The 16,842-nt window shown below is 47.4% G+C and overlaps 1 protein-coding gene and 1 long non-coding RNA gene across 15 annotated transcripts in view; one reads left to right on the top strand and one right to left on the bottom strand.

The window, feature by feature from the left end:
- The window catches only part of LOC114673506 (uncharacterized), a 30,700-nt gene that overhangs the window by 1,923 nt on the left and 11,935 nt on the right, over window positions 1-16,842 (top strand). For 2 of the 14 annotated variants that reach the window (XR_013407778.1, XR_013407776.1), the window contains exon 3: window positions 1,354-1,523. The exons of 2 other annotated variants lie outside the window; for them this stretch is intronic. Coding sequence is in view for 4 of the 12 variants with exons in the window: in XM_077974067.1 (XP_077830193.1) it covers window positions 14,259-14,697 (439 nt within the window). In the remaining 8 variants the exon portion in view is untranslated. Of the gene's footprint in view, window positions 1-47; window positions 790-1,353; window positions 1,524-3,279; window positions 4,165-10,251; window positions 10,413-11,187; window positions 12,368-14,258; window positions 15,377-16,842 lie in introns of those variants that run through there. 10 more of the 14 variants (XR_013407772.1, XR_013407775.1, XR_013407777.1 and 7 more) reach the window with 10 other exon arrangements.
- On the bottom strand, window positions 4,753-7,672 carry LOC106994397 (ATP11A upstream neighbor lncRNA). Its single transcript, XR_013407972.1, has 2 exons — window positions 7,489-7,672; window positions 4,753-4,859 (listed from the first exon to the last, which is right to left on the bottom strand). It is a non-coding gene; the product is annotated as an ATP11A upstream neighbor lncRNA (long non-coding RNA).

Here is a 16,842-nt window from a genome sequence, read left to right as displayed (position 1 = left end):
GGAAGCCTGCTGGGGGTTGTCTGGCCAAGGTTTTCTCACTCCTACAGGAACATAAACAGGAAATGCTCCTTTTTCCCTGGCGGATGTTGCGTTCCCTGTCTGGATGCAATGCCTGGTGCTCCACAGCCCTTTGCACCCACGAGAGAAGGTGGCCGGAAGAGCATCTTCACTCTGGCCACCTGGGAAGATGAGAAGAGCAGGGGTCCTCGGCACAATCAGACAATTCACCAAAACCCTGCTGCCCTCACCTGGAATTTCCTGCTATGAGAGATGTCTTCATTTAAACCACATGAGCTGGATTTTCTAACACATGTCAGCATCTTCGTGGTAAATCTAAGGAAAAAAAAATCAGAACTATTAAAAAACAAAGTCCAACTCACCCCGTGCTATGGTTTGAAAGTGTCCTCCCAAATTCACATGTAGAAATCTAATCCCAAATACCTAATCACTAATCCCAAATATCAAGAGGTGGAGGCCTTGGGAGGTGATTAGGAATGGGATTAGTGCCCTTTAAAACAGGTTTTTGGGAGCCTGCTTGCCCTTTCTGCCATATGAAGACGCTTAGAAGAGGCCTTCTATGAGGGAGAGAACTTTTCTCAGATGCCAGATCTGCTGGGACCTTGATCTTGGATTTCTCAGCCTTCAGAACTGTGGGAAGCAAACTTCTGTGTGTATGAATAGCCATCTAAAGGATTTTGTTACAGCAGCCTGAGCAGACTAAGACACCCTGTGAGTCAGTTATTTTTGGCTGTGTCATGAGTGACCGCGAGTGCAGGAGCTGAAACAACAGTGAGTGGGTTACCATCTCTCGGGACCCTGTGGAATTGGCGACATGGTGCTTCTGCTCCACCTGGTGTTGGCTGGGATTCTCCTGCAGCTGCATTCTTCTGGGGGCTCAGCTGGGGCTGGAAGGTTCCTGTGGCTCTAATCACATAGCTGGGATCTTAGCTGGGGTGGTAAAACACTGGGGACAGGCCGGCCTTGCTGTCTGTCTCTCTGGCTTCTCATCATTCAGTGGTCTAGCCTGAGTGTTTACATGGCAGCCCAGGAGGGTCAGTGTGGACACTATACAGCCTGTAAGGCCTGGCTTTGGAAGTCCGAGAATATGACTTCTACCTTGTTCTGTTGGTGAATATAAATTCCAAGTCCATTAGATTCAAGAGATAAGGACATAGATTTCACTTCTTAATGGGAGGATCCCATGTACAACAGGGATCCTTATGAGGGATTATGAGAACTCCTCCTAATCCTTATGAGGGATTATCATACAGGGAATTTATGGGGGATTATCTTTGGAAATAATCTACCATAGACTGACTAAATGATAATGTAATGTGTTGGTGCCCATCACAGTGACTTCAAAAGTGAAATGACTGCCAAAAACTCCACGGCCTCCAAGTTTCTTCCTTCACATCCAAGCAAGAGAGACTTCACAGTGATGGACCAGCTAAGTCATGTGCCCACTCCTGGCCAGTCCATCACGCGGGTAGCAGAGTCCCTGAGATGATCGGCTTAGGCCCGAGGTCAGTGCACATCACCAAACTAGTAAGTGTCCAAGGTGAATGAAATTGTCTTAGCCTCAGGTAACCAGGACCTACCCCTGACCCACTACCAGCACAGCTGCTTCACAGTGCTGGAGGGATGGAATGAATGAGGAGGAGGTAACAGTTAGGAGGCCAACCCCAAGACTTGAAATTGTGGGTTTGCAAATGGGTGCTTCAGGCGACACCCTGGCCACACCCTCACCTGGTACACACAGACTCGTAAACACCCATCTTCCGTTCCTCCCTCCGCCTTTCTTTCCAAAGAAATCTTGGATTCATTGGCCCTTAAGTGAAAAAAACTGGAGGGAAATAAGGGCGTGGGGGCAAAAAAATGAGGTCTTCCTGTAAAGACAGTTCAAAAGAATTATTGCACCGAGACCCGAAACGACAAACCTAAAGCCAGAACTGATTGCTGTAGACACAGAACCAGGAAGTGTGAATTTTTAATGGGTGTCATTTTGGTGCTAGAAAGAGCTGTTACCTGAAGGTCACTACCTGAAGGTAGTGACTCAAGCCGGGCCTCCGAGGGCAAACAGCCTTGCTCCTCCAAGTTATTGGCCCATGCTGTCCACGCGTCTCTTGAGTTGCTATCCCCACAGGTCCAGAATTACGTAGGTGACCATCTCCCCAGGGATTGGTCCTAAAGTTCTTTTTTTTTTTCTTTTTTTTTTTTTTGAGACAGAGTCTCGCTCTGTCTCCCAGGCTGGAGAGCAATGGTGCAATCTCAGCTCAATGCAACCTCCGCTCCCCAGGTTCAGGCGATTCTACTGCCTCAGCCTCCCCAGTAGCTGGGATTACAGGCACCCGCCACCACACCTGGCTAATTTTTGTATTTTTGATAGAGATGGGGTTTTGCCATGTTGCCCAGGCTGATCTTGAACTCCTGACCTCAGGTGATCCACCTGCCTCGGCCTCCCAAAGTGCTGGGATTACAGGCGTGAGCCACCACGCCCAGCCCCTAGAGTTCTTCAATGGCAGAAACTTCACTTTCTGCCCCTCCACAGGCCGTTCTCTAACCTCCCTGGTCCCTTGTTCTGGAATCTTCTGCCCCACCCCGTGTTTGGCCCCCTCTTAGTCACTCTCAGATGCCATCTCTCCCTACACCTGCCTGGGTTCCGGCTTGGTTATCATTAATCACTCCCCCCTTAGCATTCCTAATGGCACCACTTAGTAAAGCTTAGTTATTTTTCCACAGCAGTATTTCTAAACCCTGGTTATAGATTAAACTCACTTAGGGAATTTTTTTTAACCAATAGCACTTCCCCAGGCTGGGCATGGTGGCTCACAACTGTACTTCCAGCACTTTGAGAGGCCAAGGTGGGACGATTAGGCAACCTAGCAAGACCCCATCTCTACAAAAAAACACACAAAAAATAAAATTAGCTGGGTATGGTGGCCCACACCTGTAGTCCCAGCTACTCAGGAAGCTGAGGTAGGAGGATTGCTTGAGCCCAAGAGGCTGAGGCTGCAATGAGTTCTGATCATGCCACTGTACTGCAGCCTGGGTGACAGAGTGAGACTGTCTCAAATAATACTATTAATAAAATAGTACTTCCCCAGGCAGTGTTTCTCCCAGACACTTTGACTCAGTTGGTTTGGAGTGGGATCCAAGCTTTTGTAAAAAGCTCCCAGCGTAGCAGGTTTCAGACTTATTCATCTAAATGTCTGTCTCCCACCTGAATGTGAACCGGTTGGATGATCAGTTACCATCAGTTATCGGTCTTTCTCTCCTTAGGCATAGCGTGGTGCTCAACAGATGCTAAAAGAATTAGTTATACATAAACTGCTATTTTAGCCGATGAGCGTTAACAGAATAAAGGAAGAGCGATGAGCGTTAACAGAATAAAGGAAGAGCATAAGGCGTGAGCACTCGCAGAGTGAAAAGTGCCCCGGGCAAGGCCATCCATCCCGCATGACTCCTGTCACTGTGAAGGAGAGCTGTGGAGAGTGAGCTCAAAAGCCCCCGAGCTCAAAAGCCCCCGAGATCATCTGCCATGCTCTGCCAGGTCAATTGTCCTGGAACGTGATGTAGAACATTGTCTCCTGTTCCAGGAAAGGGCCACATATGCAACACGGCCCCCAAATGCCGAAGGAGCCGAGAAACCAAGGAATAAGCCAGATCAATCACATTTGTTAGTAAAGGTTGTTTTATTGGGGGAATTTACAGACAGAAGCATGGTCTTGGGTGGCTGGAGGATAGGTAGGTCTCTGTACCTGTCACCCCAGACCCAGGGCTTCTGTGCCCTGGGGAAGAGGTGTAAGTGCTCTTTGCAAGACAATTAAAGGCAGCCCTTCAGAACAGGCAGAGTGGTAGGTGTGTCATGGCCCATAATCTGTGTAATCACATCAAGGCTGACATGTTCACACACTAGGGACAGGAAATCACATAGGAATTGGGAGGCGCTCAGGAGACTGGCGCTGGTCTGAAGTCAGCATGGTGGATCAGCACCCAAGATGGAGTTGCCACTGACTGGACCAACATCTCCCCGGGCCCAGGAGGAGTTTGCGGGGCAGGGCCTCTGATTATTTTTGAAAATCTAGTTTAATTTGGTCGTTACATTGGTGTCAAAAATGGAATACATTAAATTTCATTGTACTTCTTAATAAAAAATGAATAGCATGAGTGCCAATCTCAAAGCATAACAACATTTAATCTTCCACACAATGCTGGTGTGAGCTCTGCCATGAAAACTTGCACCGCATCCCGGGATTCCAGGATGTGCCTGGGTTTAGCTGTCAGGGGATCCCCTATTTGTCACTTTCACACCCATCCTGAGACGCCATGCTTCTTGAATTCTGCACCTTTGAGACTTTTGTCTCCTCTGTCACTTGAAGTCTTTTTCTTAAAGTTTCTTCCTTCAGGTGTTCAGATGCAGGTCAGGAGCGAGACTGGATGAGCGTGGTCTCCAGGTCTTTTCTCCTCAACAATGAGCGATCATCGGCTCCGTTTCACGCCTAACAATGGGTAATCGTGCAAAGTGGTTGCTTGTCCCAAAGCGAGCCTAATCAGGATTAATTTTGCTTCTCAATATCCCATTTACTTTTTATTTCTCAGTGAGAATACAGGAAAGGAAAGTATGCTAAGAATTCTTTTCTTATTTATTTTGTACACTTCCTTCTCCTTTGTTCTATTTCTCTAAAGGATCAGCGATTTTAATTCCAGTTTTCTTCCAGAAAAAAACAACTAAGTTCCTCGTAGTTCTTAAAATTACCAATAAAGTAGTGAAAGCAATTTGTTGGAATCCTTTGTCTGAACAGTAACTTTAACATAGACTATTACAGCTCCTCTCCAACAAAGTAAAGATGATAGGGTATCTGAAATAAGAGGTGGATGATAATTAGAAATTTAGCATTAGTCAAAGTAATTTGCACCTTTGCTCAAGCAAGTTGCTTGAATATTACATAACATTACTTTAATGAATGTTCAACTTATGAAAACCAAACTTTTTACTTTTAAAGGTAAAACTAAACTGTTTACTTTCTAGAAAACTGAAAACTCACCCCTTTAGTCTTGCTGTGTCCCCAGGCTGGAGGGCAATGATGCGGTCTCGGCTCCTTGCAACCTCTGCCTCCCAGGTTCAAGCAGTTCTCCTGCCTCAGCCTCCTGAGTAGCTGGGATTATAGGCGCCCGCCTCCACACCTGGCTAATTTTTGTATTTTTAGTAGAGACAGGGTTCACCATGTTGGCCAGGCTGATCTCGAATTCCTGACCTCATGATCTGCCCACCTCAGCCTCCTAAAGTGCTGGGATTACAGGCGTGAGGCACCGCACCCGGCCACCCCTTCACTTTTTCAAACAGAAAGATAAAATGGTTTCTCTTAAAATATTTTTCAGTTACTGTAACTTATAAGAATACTTAAATATTCTTAGACAACTGGAAATTAGCTCAGTCTGCTCAAAAAGCCAAATAAGTGTGTAAAAATTGTAATGGTTTTGTATGCTACTAAGTGAAGCCAGCCTAAAGGGGCAAATACTGTAAGATTCCACTGATACGAGGTCCCCAGAAAGGTAAAATCCATAGAGACAGAAAGTATGATAGAATGGGGCTAGAAGCCCCTTGACAGGGGCTGGGGTAAGGGAGGATTGGACAGTAAGTATTTAATGGGGACAGAGTTTCAGTTTGGGATGATATAAAAGTCCTGGAATGGATGGCAGTGCTTGTACCACAGTGTGAATGTCTGATACTTCATGCCACTGAACCGTGCACTTAAAATGGTTAAAAATTTAAAAAAGAAAAAGAAAAAAATAGTGTTTCCAGAACCAGAGATAACTTTTTATGTTAATATTCAATTATTCTGAGTTCCATTTCAGAAGACAGAGCTCGTGAAGAAGAAAGCTCTTAAAAAAGAAAACCAGTCAGGCGTTCAAGACCAGCCTGATCAACATAGTGAAACCATGTCTCTACTAAAAGTACAAATATATATATATATATATATATATATTTTTTTTTTAAGCCGGGTGTGGTAGCGTGTACCTGTAATCCCAGTTACTCAGGAGGCTGAGGCATGAGAATGTCTTGAACCTGAGAGGCAGAGGTTTCAGTGAGCCAAGATCGCCCCACTGCACTCCGGCCTGGGCGACAGAGCGAGACTCCGTCTCAAAAAAAAAAAACAAACACACAGCCAGGCGTGGTAGCTCACATCTGAAATCCCAGCGCTTTGCAAGGCCAAGGCAGGCAGATCACTTGAGCCCAGGAATTTGAAACCAGCCTCGGCAGCATAGGAAGACCCTGGTCTCTACAAAAAATAAAAAATTAGCTGGACATGTTGGCTCACACCTGTGGTGCCCGCTACGCAGCAGGCTGAGGTGGGAGGATCACCTGAGCCCAGAAGGTTGAGGCTGCAGTGAGCTGTGATCGTGCCACTGCACTCCAGCCTGGGCTACAGAGCAAGACCCTGTCTCAACAACAAAAACAAAACAACATCGATGAGACCAGTTTCTGCCTTAGTGACACACGTGAAGAAAAACTCTGATGCCGCCGTGGTTGTGTTGGCAGCTCACAATGTCACCACGTTGAATGTCGTCATACAGGCTGCACCAGTGCATGCTTCAGCTTGGATCACTTTAAGGAGGAGATGGAAGCTGAGGCTGGAGACCTGGCCATGTGCCAGGAATCTCACACCCACCCCTGTGTACTTCTGTAAACGGACGGCAGCACGAGTGCGGGGCTCCACTGCTCCGGTTTTTCTGATGAGGAAACCTAAGTCTAAAATCCCACTACTTGAAGACGGTGAAGGCAGGAATCATCCCCGGGCCAGCTAGATCCCAAGGCCACCACAGGCTTGTGGCTGGATCATCTGTCTCCTAATCACGGCCATTCCCAGCCCCGTCCCTGCAGTCTGCTGGCCTGACCCACCGCAGGACAGCTGGAACCCACAGTGGGTGTCGTTGGTCTCTGGCACACACCTGCTTCTCCCTCACTCCCCCACTTCCCCCCCAAGGCCCATCTTGCTAAGGTGGAATGAAGGAATTGAAAACACCGGCTCTGCAGGCAGGGGCGGGCACGGTGCATCCTGCAGCAATGCCTTAGCCTGCCGAGGCCCCTCCTTGCCTGTCTGTGAACTGGGCACAATCACGCCACCTCCTTTTTGGATCCACAGAAAACGACTTTGCCTGAGGCCAGGCACTAGGGGCCACCTTCCCCAAGCACACTCCTCTCACCCGTCCTGCTGGGTCTCCCTGATTTTCCCTGCCTCGTCCAGGGTCCAGGTCTACCTCTTCCTCCAGCTGGAGGGAAGATGGTCTGGTAGGCGTGGTTAGTATCAAGGAGCAGAGAGACCCCAGCTGAATGACAGAATCTGTATAAAGTGGCCGGCAGGCTGCCCAGTGCACAGTCTGCTCAGCAAGGGTTTTTCCTTTCTGCTTGGTCCCCGCCGTCGGATGCACAGAACCCGTATTCTCCTGGTCGCTGCAGTCCAGCGGCAGGTTCCTGATAGCTCACACCCCCGCTGAGGTTCCACGCAGCTCGGATCAGCGGCTCATCATAGGGTGCATCACAGGGCCCTCCCTCCAGACCTGCTGGGTCCATCTTCAGGAAAGAGGCCCAGGCACGTGTATCTTTCAGAGGCTGACACCCTGGGTAAGAGTCTCTGCGTTGAGCAACCTAGGACGCCTCTGGTGAGTTCATCCTAACAAGGTCCCGGGATGCACGGATATTCAGGACCACCTGGAGATAGGCCTCAAACCTGGGTTCAGCTCTCAGACCACTCGAGACTGCTGCAGGAGGCTCTCATCTTCTTTGTAGATAATATTTCAATGGGTCAGAAATAACCTTCTGATTGGGAATGGAAGAAGAAAGGTATCGAATGGTTGGTTTTATTCTGTGTAATCCTACAGGGGTACACCAAGAGTTTATTTTCTGTATTACAATGAAACTTTGTAAAAACTTTAATGTTAGCCAAAGAAATGCATTTGCCTTTTTTTTTTTTTTTTTTTTTTTTATTGGAGTCTCGCTGTGTTGCTCGGGCTAGAATGCAGTGGCATGATCTCGGCTCACTGCAATCTCCACTTCCTGGGTTTAAGTGATTCTCCTGCTTCAGCCTCCCGAGTAGCTGGGATTACAGGCATGCACCACCACACCCGGTAATGTTGTGTTTTCAGTAGAGACAGGGCTTCAGCATGTTGTCAGGCTGGTCTCGAACTCCCGACCTCAGGTGATCCACACGCCTTGGCCTCTCAAAGTGCTGGGATTACAGGCATGAGCCACGTGGCCGGCCACATTTACATAGTTTTAAAAGAAAATAGCGCTACCCAGCCATAAGAATAACCCGATGTCCTTGCCATCGCCCACTCCGGAATCCCCTGCAGAGAATCACTCATAGCTCTTTGCTCCTCTACCTTTATTGTGTCCATATTTCCAAATCATATGCTTATAGCATAATTTTGAAAATGTCAACAGCACCAGTTACATGGGAAGATAAATATTTAGCTCATTCGTGCTCCTACCTCTAACTCTCTCTACTGCATGTGTCCCCGCAGAGGCTACACGGGTCTCCATTCAATCCCTGCCTGTGATGGTAACAAGATTACATGACTGCATGTCAGTGCGTGTGCTACATGCTATATGCCACCCCTGTGTTCATGCATTTTCACTGCATCTTCTTTCTTATACGACCTTTTTTCCTTGAAGATAATCATCGCCTCCCTCTTTCATTTTCTTAGCTTTCTTTTTTGAGACAGAGTCTCGCTTTGTTGCCCAGGCTGGAGTGCAGTGGCGCCATCTCAGCTCACTGCAACCTCTGCCTCCCTGGTTCAAGTGATTCTCCTGCCTCAGCCTCCTGAGTAGCTGGGATTACAGGGGCCCACCACCATGCCCAGCTAATTTTTGTATTTTTTGTAGAGACGGGGTTTCACCATGTTGGCCAGGTTGGTCTCGAACTTCTGACCTCAAGTGATCCTCCTGCCTCAGCCTCCCAAAGTGCTGGGATTACAGGCATGAGCCACTGTGCCCAGCCTCATTTCCTTAGCTTTCTGTATACTTTCTACTAGTTCACAGCCATACACTCATATTTGTCAGTGCCATTCTATATATATATATATATTTTTTTTTTTTTTTTTTTTTTTTCTGGAGACATCCCTCCTGTCACCCTTTGGCATCCTGCCCCAATCTGATGGTGACTTTCTAAACTTGCTGCATACTTCTATACTCAGGCTGCACTTCACAGGTGCCAGGAATTCCCTCTACCTCTCTCATAAGCCCTTATTTTCTGCATTCCATGATGCCTTCCTCCTTGATTTATCTGTTTAATTTAGTGGAATGTATTCTGTAGTAGCTTCCTGGGAAAGGGTGCATGAAACATCAACAGTTAAAATATTTTTCTGATCTTATAGTGATGGATAATTTGGCTGGGTATGTTAGTCACAAGTAGGAAATATTTGTCTTCAAAATGTTCAAAGTGAAAGGTGGTGGTGGCATAGCGTTTAATCTTTCTAAATCCCAAAATTAAAACAGAGCAACTAGACAGCAAAACCAAAAACCTATGAATCACATTGACAACAAAATTACATAACAGAGTATCCCCATGAACCTTTGGATTGGGGGTGTGAGTACAAGTGGGTGTGTGAGGAGATGTAATAAGGGAGTCTTCAGAAGGATTAGACTTTCTGCATTTTACTAAATACAAAACTTTAAAACAGCAAAATGCATTATGAAGATTTCTTAAAATGATATTTTACATAGAGAATTTCACTTTAACTAAAATAACTTGTTTCAAACAGCAAGTAGGTTAAGTTTAAACCAGTACCTTTCCACTATAAACCATTTTCTGAAAATTTTCTCCTGTTCTTCAATCTGAAATATAAAGGAAGGGAGGCTTGCCAATTTTGGATAGAAACGATCAGTCTCTGGACTAGCTTAGCAGGAAGCTAAATTATCGTGCTTGGGTTAGTGTGACATCTCACATGAAAAGAAAATGCCTGGAGAGTCTCTGCAACCAGAGAGGCTACGGTGCTCCACTCCCTTCAATCTACTTTCAGAAGCCGTGAGAAAGGTTTTGGGCACACATCGTCAGCCAGAACCCAACACGCTGAGCAAACCGTGCTGCAGTCTGTGTACCTGACGTGCCTCCAGCCTTTGAAGATAAAAATAAAAAGTCTTTTGCCCCCGACTAATCAAATCAAATTAAATTAAAATGTCATCAAGTTCCCTGTGCCCACTTTGAAATATTATTAATAACAACAGCATTTGCATTCATTTCTATCTTCAAGGCCTTTCCTGAACACCCATATTTTCCAGCTCTTCAAGGGGAGCATCTGCTGAACGGGATGGGTGAAGTGATGGGAAGCAGAGAAGCAGGCCTGCTCATTGTGTGATGGGGGATGTGGGAGTGTCTGCGGGACACTGGCCGGAGCGTGTGTCTTTCACAGATGTAAGTGCGAGGGCGATTCTGAATGTGCTCTCGGGTTCGCAAGGCTCTTAATGAACCTCTTTATCACCTGTTTGGGCTCTGATTTTCCATTGTTCAGAATTCCATATAAATTACAATGGAAAAAATTTTTTAAATTAACTCTTTTAGTTGTTGTTATTCCTGAGGACTCGGAACCGTGACTGATGCGAGGCTGGTGAGGCCGTGTGAGCCTCGGGTCAGTAGCGGGCAGGGCTCGGAACCTCTTGCCACTCCCTGAACCCTGGTGTGACCAGATGTCCCACTTTTCCCTTACGCTGACTTTCTCCGCCTCCCTCCCTCCCTCCCCACTTCCTTTCCTCCCGCCTGCTCCCACCCCTCCCAGTCTGCCCGTTTTCCTCCATTTATTGGCACTGGATGCCCACACCCAGGGCACACTAGGAAGCTGCCGAGGGCGAGCAGGCCTCATGACAATGTCATCAGATCAGGGTTTGCTTCAGAGGCAGGTGGGGAAGAGGAGGTACAAGATGTTCGTCTTGATCTCTGCTGTATGAGAATCGATACCACCAAGACTTCCTCAGCATAAAGAAAATGTCAATAGCTTTGTGGCTTTTGGACCCAAATGAGTATTAAGTGGCTGCTTATTTTTAAGGCTCATTTTTAAGGGACCATTTTTAAACCCTGTTGTTTGCTATAATACAATTATAAAATAATTTTACTTTTGTAAGCTTTACTGTAAAGAATCTGATCCTATTACCCAACTTAGGGTATATTAACTAGATTTGGTTGCTTTTTATAGCATGAAATACAAACTTCTCCAACTGGTCATCACAGTCTCTCATAATCTGGCCAACCTCTACGTAGTCATCCAGATTTCCTTCCTTTCTCAGCATTGCTGTCTCATCCCCCTGGAACATCTTCCACCTCATCCATCCTGTAGACTCAGCGCCACAGTGCTCCCCTCGTTCCTGAGCCGCTTCTGTCTCCGGGACTTCAGGAGACACAGTTCTGATAGGGCTCACAACATTCCCACCCCATGCTGGGGGGCTCCATTCAATCCCCTGTCCTCGGTGGGAACAGAGCCCGATGTCCCTCCCTTGATCCGGTTACATTCTCTTGTAAAGATGAAGGAATTCTTCAGTGGAATTAAGATCTCTAATCAGTCAACTTTGAGCTAGTCAAAGGGAAGGTTATCTTGGGTGGAACTGGATACCAGATAGGGAACGTCAGAGAGAGTCGAGGCTGCAGAGATGTGCTCCTGTTGGCCGTGAGGGAGCAAACCGCCGTGCTTTCCGGGGAGCCACATGAGAGGGAGCAGAGGGGCCTCCAGTAACTGAGAGCAGGTCCCAGCGGGCAGCAGCAGGAAACAGGGGCCTCAGTCCCACAAGCACGAGGAACTGAATGCTGCCAACAGCCAATAAGCTTGGAAGGTGACCTTGACCTTCAGATGAGCACCTGGCCCAGCAGCACCTTGACTTCAGCCTTGTGAGGCCCCAGTCAGAGGACCCAGCTGGTCACATGCAGACTTTTGACCCATGGAAACAAAGATTGAGAAATGTGTATGGTTTTAAGCACCTAAGCCTGGGATCATTTGCTGTACAGCAAAAAGAAACTAATACAGGGGCCGGGCATGGTGGCTCATGCCTGTAATCCCAGCACTTTGGGAGGCCAAGGTGGGCAGATCACTGGAGCTCAGGAGTTGGAGACTAGCCTGGGCAACGTGGGGAAACATCTCTACTAAAAATACAAAAATTAGCTGGGCGTGGTGGTGGGTGCCTGTAATCCCAGCTACTGAGGCTGAGACAGGACAATCTCTTGAACCTGGGAGGCAGAGATTGCTGTGAGCCGAGATCGCGCCACTGAACTCCAGCCTGAGTGACAGAGCAAGACTCTGTCTCAAAAAAGAGAAGGAAAGAAAGGAAAGAAGGAAGGAAGGAAGGAAAGAAGGGAAAGAAACTTCATCTCAAAAAGGAGAGAAAGAGAGAAAGGAAATAGAGAAAGAGAAAGAAAGAAGGAAACAAAGAAAAGAAAGAAAGAGAAAGAAAGAAAGAAAGACTCCATCTCAAAAAAAAAGATAAAGGAAAGAAAAAGAGAAAGAAAGAAAGAAAAAAGACTCCATCTCAAAAAAAAAAAAAGAGACTCCATCTAAAAAAAAGAGAGAGAGAAACACAGACAGGTATCCTGTGGCACATGGTGTGGTCTTCCAGCACTCTCTCTGCTAGAGAGAGTGCTAGAACTGTAATTTTTTGATGTTATGATGGTCTCTTGCACTGCTTTTGTGAATTCCTTCAGTGGAGGGACGTTCGTGTCGCCACCGTTGTTTGCAAAGCACCGTTTTTTGCAGCCCCCATGCTGGTTTGTGCTTCTGTTCTGTGAGCACTTGGCCTCCCAAAGTGCTGGGATTACAGACCCTGACAGTCATCCCTGTTGCAGATGTGAGCCTCCAGGCTGTGGGGCATTGGGACACATCTCTTGGTGTCTTCCATGCCCTCCCTGTTCACCCCAGCTGCTTCCCTAACACGTCAACTGTGTATCACGTTCCCTCTGCCTGTGGAGGTTGGCCTCAGGTTCCTCCTCTTGGTGGGGCCTGCTGGGGGATGTGGGATGGTTTCTGGGCCTCCAGCTTTCCCAGCTTTCTCAGCAGGCACCCATGCCGGCCTCTACAGCCTTGCTCTCCCTCCTGGAGGTGCCACTGTGCATGGCCTCGGACGGAGGATCCTTCCAACAGCCACTTGCCCCTTACTGCTTCAGGTGAGCGGCTATTCCTCATGCACCCCCTCTTTGGCACCTGATATGGGAGGGGACCATTTGGTGCAGAACGGGCAAGGTATGGTCTTTAACTACAAGGAATGTGAGGAGAGAGGCTCCTCTTTCTGTTCCCTGGGACAGCCAGTGTGTGGTGTTGGACCAAAGCACACAGATATTAGTTATTCTTGGACCAGGGACCCAAAGGAACGTTTGCAGTTCAGACCCAGCCAGACTTGGCTGCAGCTCCCACCCCTCAACCTCTCCTGGTAATTTTCTGAGCCATTTCTAATCCTGGCTTTCTGGCCTCCTTCAATTCTGTGAGCCCCTGTATCCTTTCAGTTAATTACCTCTGACTCCTAAGATAGCATGATTCAGCCAGGTGCAGTAGCTCACACCTGTAATCCGAGCACTTTGGGAGGCCAAGATGGGCAGATCACCTGAGGTCAGGAGTTTGAGACCAGCCTGGCCAGCATGATGAAACCCCATCTCTACTAAAAATACAAAAATCGACTGGCATGGTGGTAGGTGCCTGTAATCCCAGCTACTCGGGAGGCTGAGGCAGGAGAATCGCTTTAACCCAGGAGGTGGAGGTTGCAGTGAGCCGAGATTGCACCACTGTACTCCAGCCTGTGCGACAGACAGAGTGAGACTTGTCTCCAAAAAAAAAAAAAAAAAAAGCAATAGCATGATTCGTTTCAGTTGCTTGTAACTGGGACCCCGATGGATTTAGCTCCCCAGTGATAATGTATGACAGCCACCGCCGTGTGTGTCTCATAAACGTCTGTAGCATCCCTTGTGCACGTAACAACTTGGACATGGGTCAGTGCAGCAGACCCGAGCCACACTGCTGGGGCTCAAGCCCTGGGTTTGCATGTACCAGCTGTGAGGCGTGGGAAAGCTAGAGGAGCCCTCGGCCCCGATGTCTGTGAAACAGGGACAATGACAGTCCTCGCCTAATTGGATGACTATGGGATTGCACGAATTCATATACACAAGGCTCTCGGAACTATGTCAGAGAAGTGTTTGCTGTTATTTCATCCTATTCTGTTTGACTATGGAAAATTATATTTTATTATTTCTCCAACTAAATTTTAAGAGGTTCTTTATTTTCATTCCCTCCAGTGCACCAAGCCTGGGCGGGGAGTACATGGTTCTGCACAGGGGTCGGGGTCTGTGGCCTTGGTACCTCCCCAGCCAGAAGATCACACGTGCCCCTGGATCTCACAGCCTCTTCAGGAGCGAGCCCTGGACAGCATTGTCAACAAGACGGGTGCTCGGTGCTTTCCCTGTTTTCTATCAGAGAAGGTTCTGGTTTCTGATGACTCCAACCTGCATGCAGATTACATGCCAGCAGGGAGTTGATGGCAACTGGAATGGTGCCAACTTCACTTCCTACTGTGATCCGACAGCCCTTGGCCTGCCCTCTAACCCTCTCCCCTCCAAAGTCGTCTCTCAAGCCTCAGTGGAACAATCACGGCTCTTCCTCACAGCACAGGGCAACCTGGACCCGGTCTTACGGCTCTCCCATCTGATCTGGGAACTAGGACTGCTCATCTACTAAGACTACATTGAGGGGGCTGGGTGCGGTGGTTCACGCCTGTAATCCCAGCACTTTGGGAGGCCAAGACAGGCAGATCACCTAAGGTCAGGAGTTCGAGACCAGCCTGGCCAACATGGTGAACCACGTCTCTACTAAAAATACAAACTTAGCTGAGCATGGTGGTGCATGCCTGTAATCTCAGCTACTTGGGAGGCTGAAGCAGGAGAATCGCTTGAACCCATGAGGTGGAGGTTGCAGTGAGCCGAGATCGCGCCACTATACTCCAGCCTGGGTGACAGAGCGAGACTCCGCCTCAAAAAAAAAAAAAAAGAAAAGAAAAAAAGAAAAAACTTGGCAATGACAGCACCAGGGCCTTCTCTGACAGCAGCCTGGATGGAGAGTGAATTACCCGGGAAATGCAGCAGAGGCTGGGGTAGAACGAGGGTGCCCAGGCAGGAGCCAGGGTGACCCCATCTACTCTCCGGTCACTGGGGGCTGGGACAGTGGTGGCGTTGTCTTCAAAGCAAGGTGAGCTGGATGGAGGCTGGGATCCTCAGGACTGGGCTGCTGGCCTCTGCACTGTCGGTATGAGGGCCAACATGATTACATGTTCTTCTCTTAGTTTGGTCACATTATTTTGAGTCATGTCACTCTCACCTGAAACTACAGCTAACAATAAACTGACCTGTTATCCACACCCGACTGGCAACTTAGACTGGGTGAAATGGATTGTGTTTTCTGATCCCTCCTGTCATACAGCTCGTATGGGCTACAGACAAATATGAATGCATTATTAACAAACCGGCAGACTGCGCAGGGGAGAGCGCAGATGGCTGCATATGTTAAGAGCTGGAGGCATTAATTATGAAGCATCCTTATCTTCTGGGGTTCACTCACGTCATGACAGTACAAGTGTTTTCCTGGTAAATCTACTGACATTCTGTAAGTAAAGTCAACCTTCAGTGAGGCTTTCTTAAATTCGAACCAATTTATCAAAATAAATACAAGTGAGGATTTTCTTTAAGGTTCTATTAAATGTTTTAATAAGCTTCCTTTTGGAAGGGGCCAATTAAATTAATTAATTAAACCATGACATTAAAAAAAGAAAAACAACCTAATAATGGTTCTGGCCAAGTAGAATTTTACTTTTTTTTTTTTTTTTTTGACACAGAGTCTCACTCTGTCACCCAGGCTGCAGTGCAACGGCATGATCTCGGCTCACCTCAACCTCTGCCTCCTGGGTTCAAGAGATTCTCCTGCCTCAGCTTCCTGAGTAGCTGGGATTACAGGTGCCCACCACCATGCCAGGCTAATTTTTGTATTTTTAATAGAGATGGTGTTTCACCATGTTGGTCAGGCTGGTCTCAAACTCCTGACCTCAGGTGATCTGCCTGCATCAGCCTTCCAAAGTGCTGGGATTACAAGTGTGAGTCATCGTGCCTGGCCTAGAATTTTACTTTGATAAAAGTATAAAATGATCGAAGGGAAGTATCCTATCGAGTATACAGAAATATTAAAAGATTAAAAACACAGGGATCATAAACCAAATAAATAAGTTTAAGTGGCTAAGTTTGATGCACTTTATAAAGGTATTAAGAAAATACTGAAAAACATGGAAACTTCCTTTTTGTATATGTGTGGTGTACAATAACGACAGGCGAGGCATTGGCGAGTAACAATGTGAGTCGGTTTGTCTCTTTATCTGTCCCTTCTCACATCTTCTCACTCAGCCCTGCCAGGCTCATCCCCTGTGCTGTGTGTGCCAGGAACAGCCCTTGGCCGAATAAGGACAGACACAGGCCAGTGAGGGAGCCCCACCGCGGCCACCTGATCTTACAGAGGAGCATGCGGCAACCCCCTGAGTTAGACACTGGGGAAAAGTGACGGAACTTCCTATGCCTCCTCCGTGTGGCAGAGGCTTGAGACCCAGCCAGGAAGCGCTGGGAAGCCAACCCCCAGGAGAGTGACATCGAACTGAGTTCTTAAAGAATTCATTGGGTTAATTACAGGTTAATTAGGGGAAGAGGAGAGGGACTGGATTTGTGAATTATTTATGTTCCGTAAGGAAGAATGACGGGGAAAACAGTTGAAACAGCTTACATCTCTACATACCTGTTGGTTATGAGCACGGACTGTTGGGTTTTTCCCTATTAATAAAATAAAATC

This window comes from Macaca mulatta, chromosome 17 (assembly GCF_049350105.2).
Source record: "Macaca mulatta isolate MMU2019108-1 chromosome 17, T2T-MMU8v2.0, whole genome shotgun sequence".
Taxonomy (NCBI): domain Eukaryota; kingdom Metazoa; phylum Chordata; class Mammalia; order Primates; family Cercopithecidae; genus Macaca; species Macaca mulatta.
The sequence above is the reverse complement of the archived record's forward strand: the minus strand, read 5'-3'. Positions and strand labels throughout refer to the sequence as shown.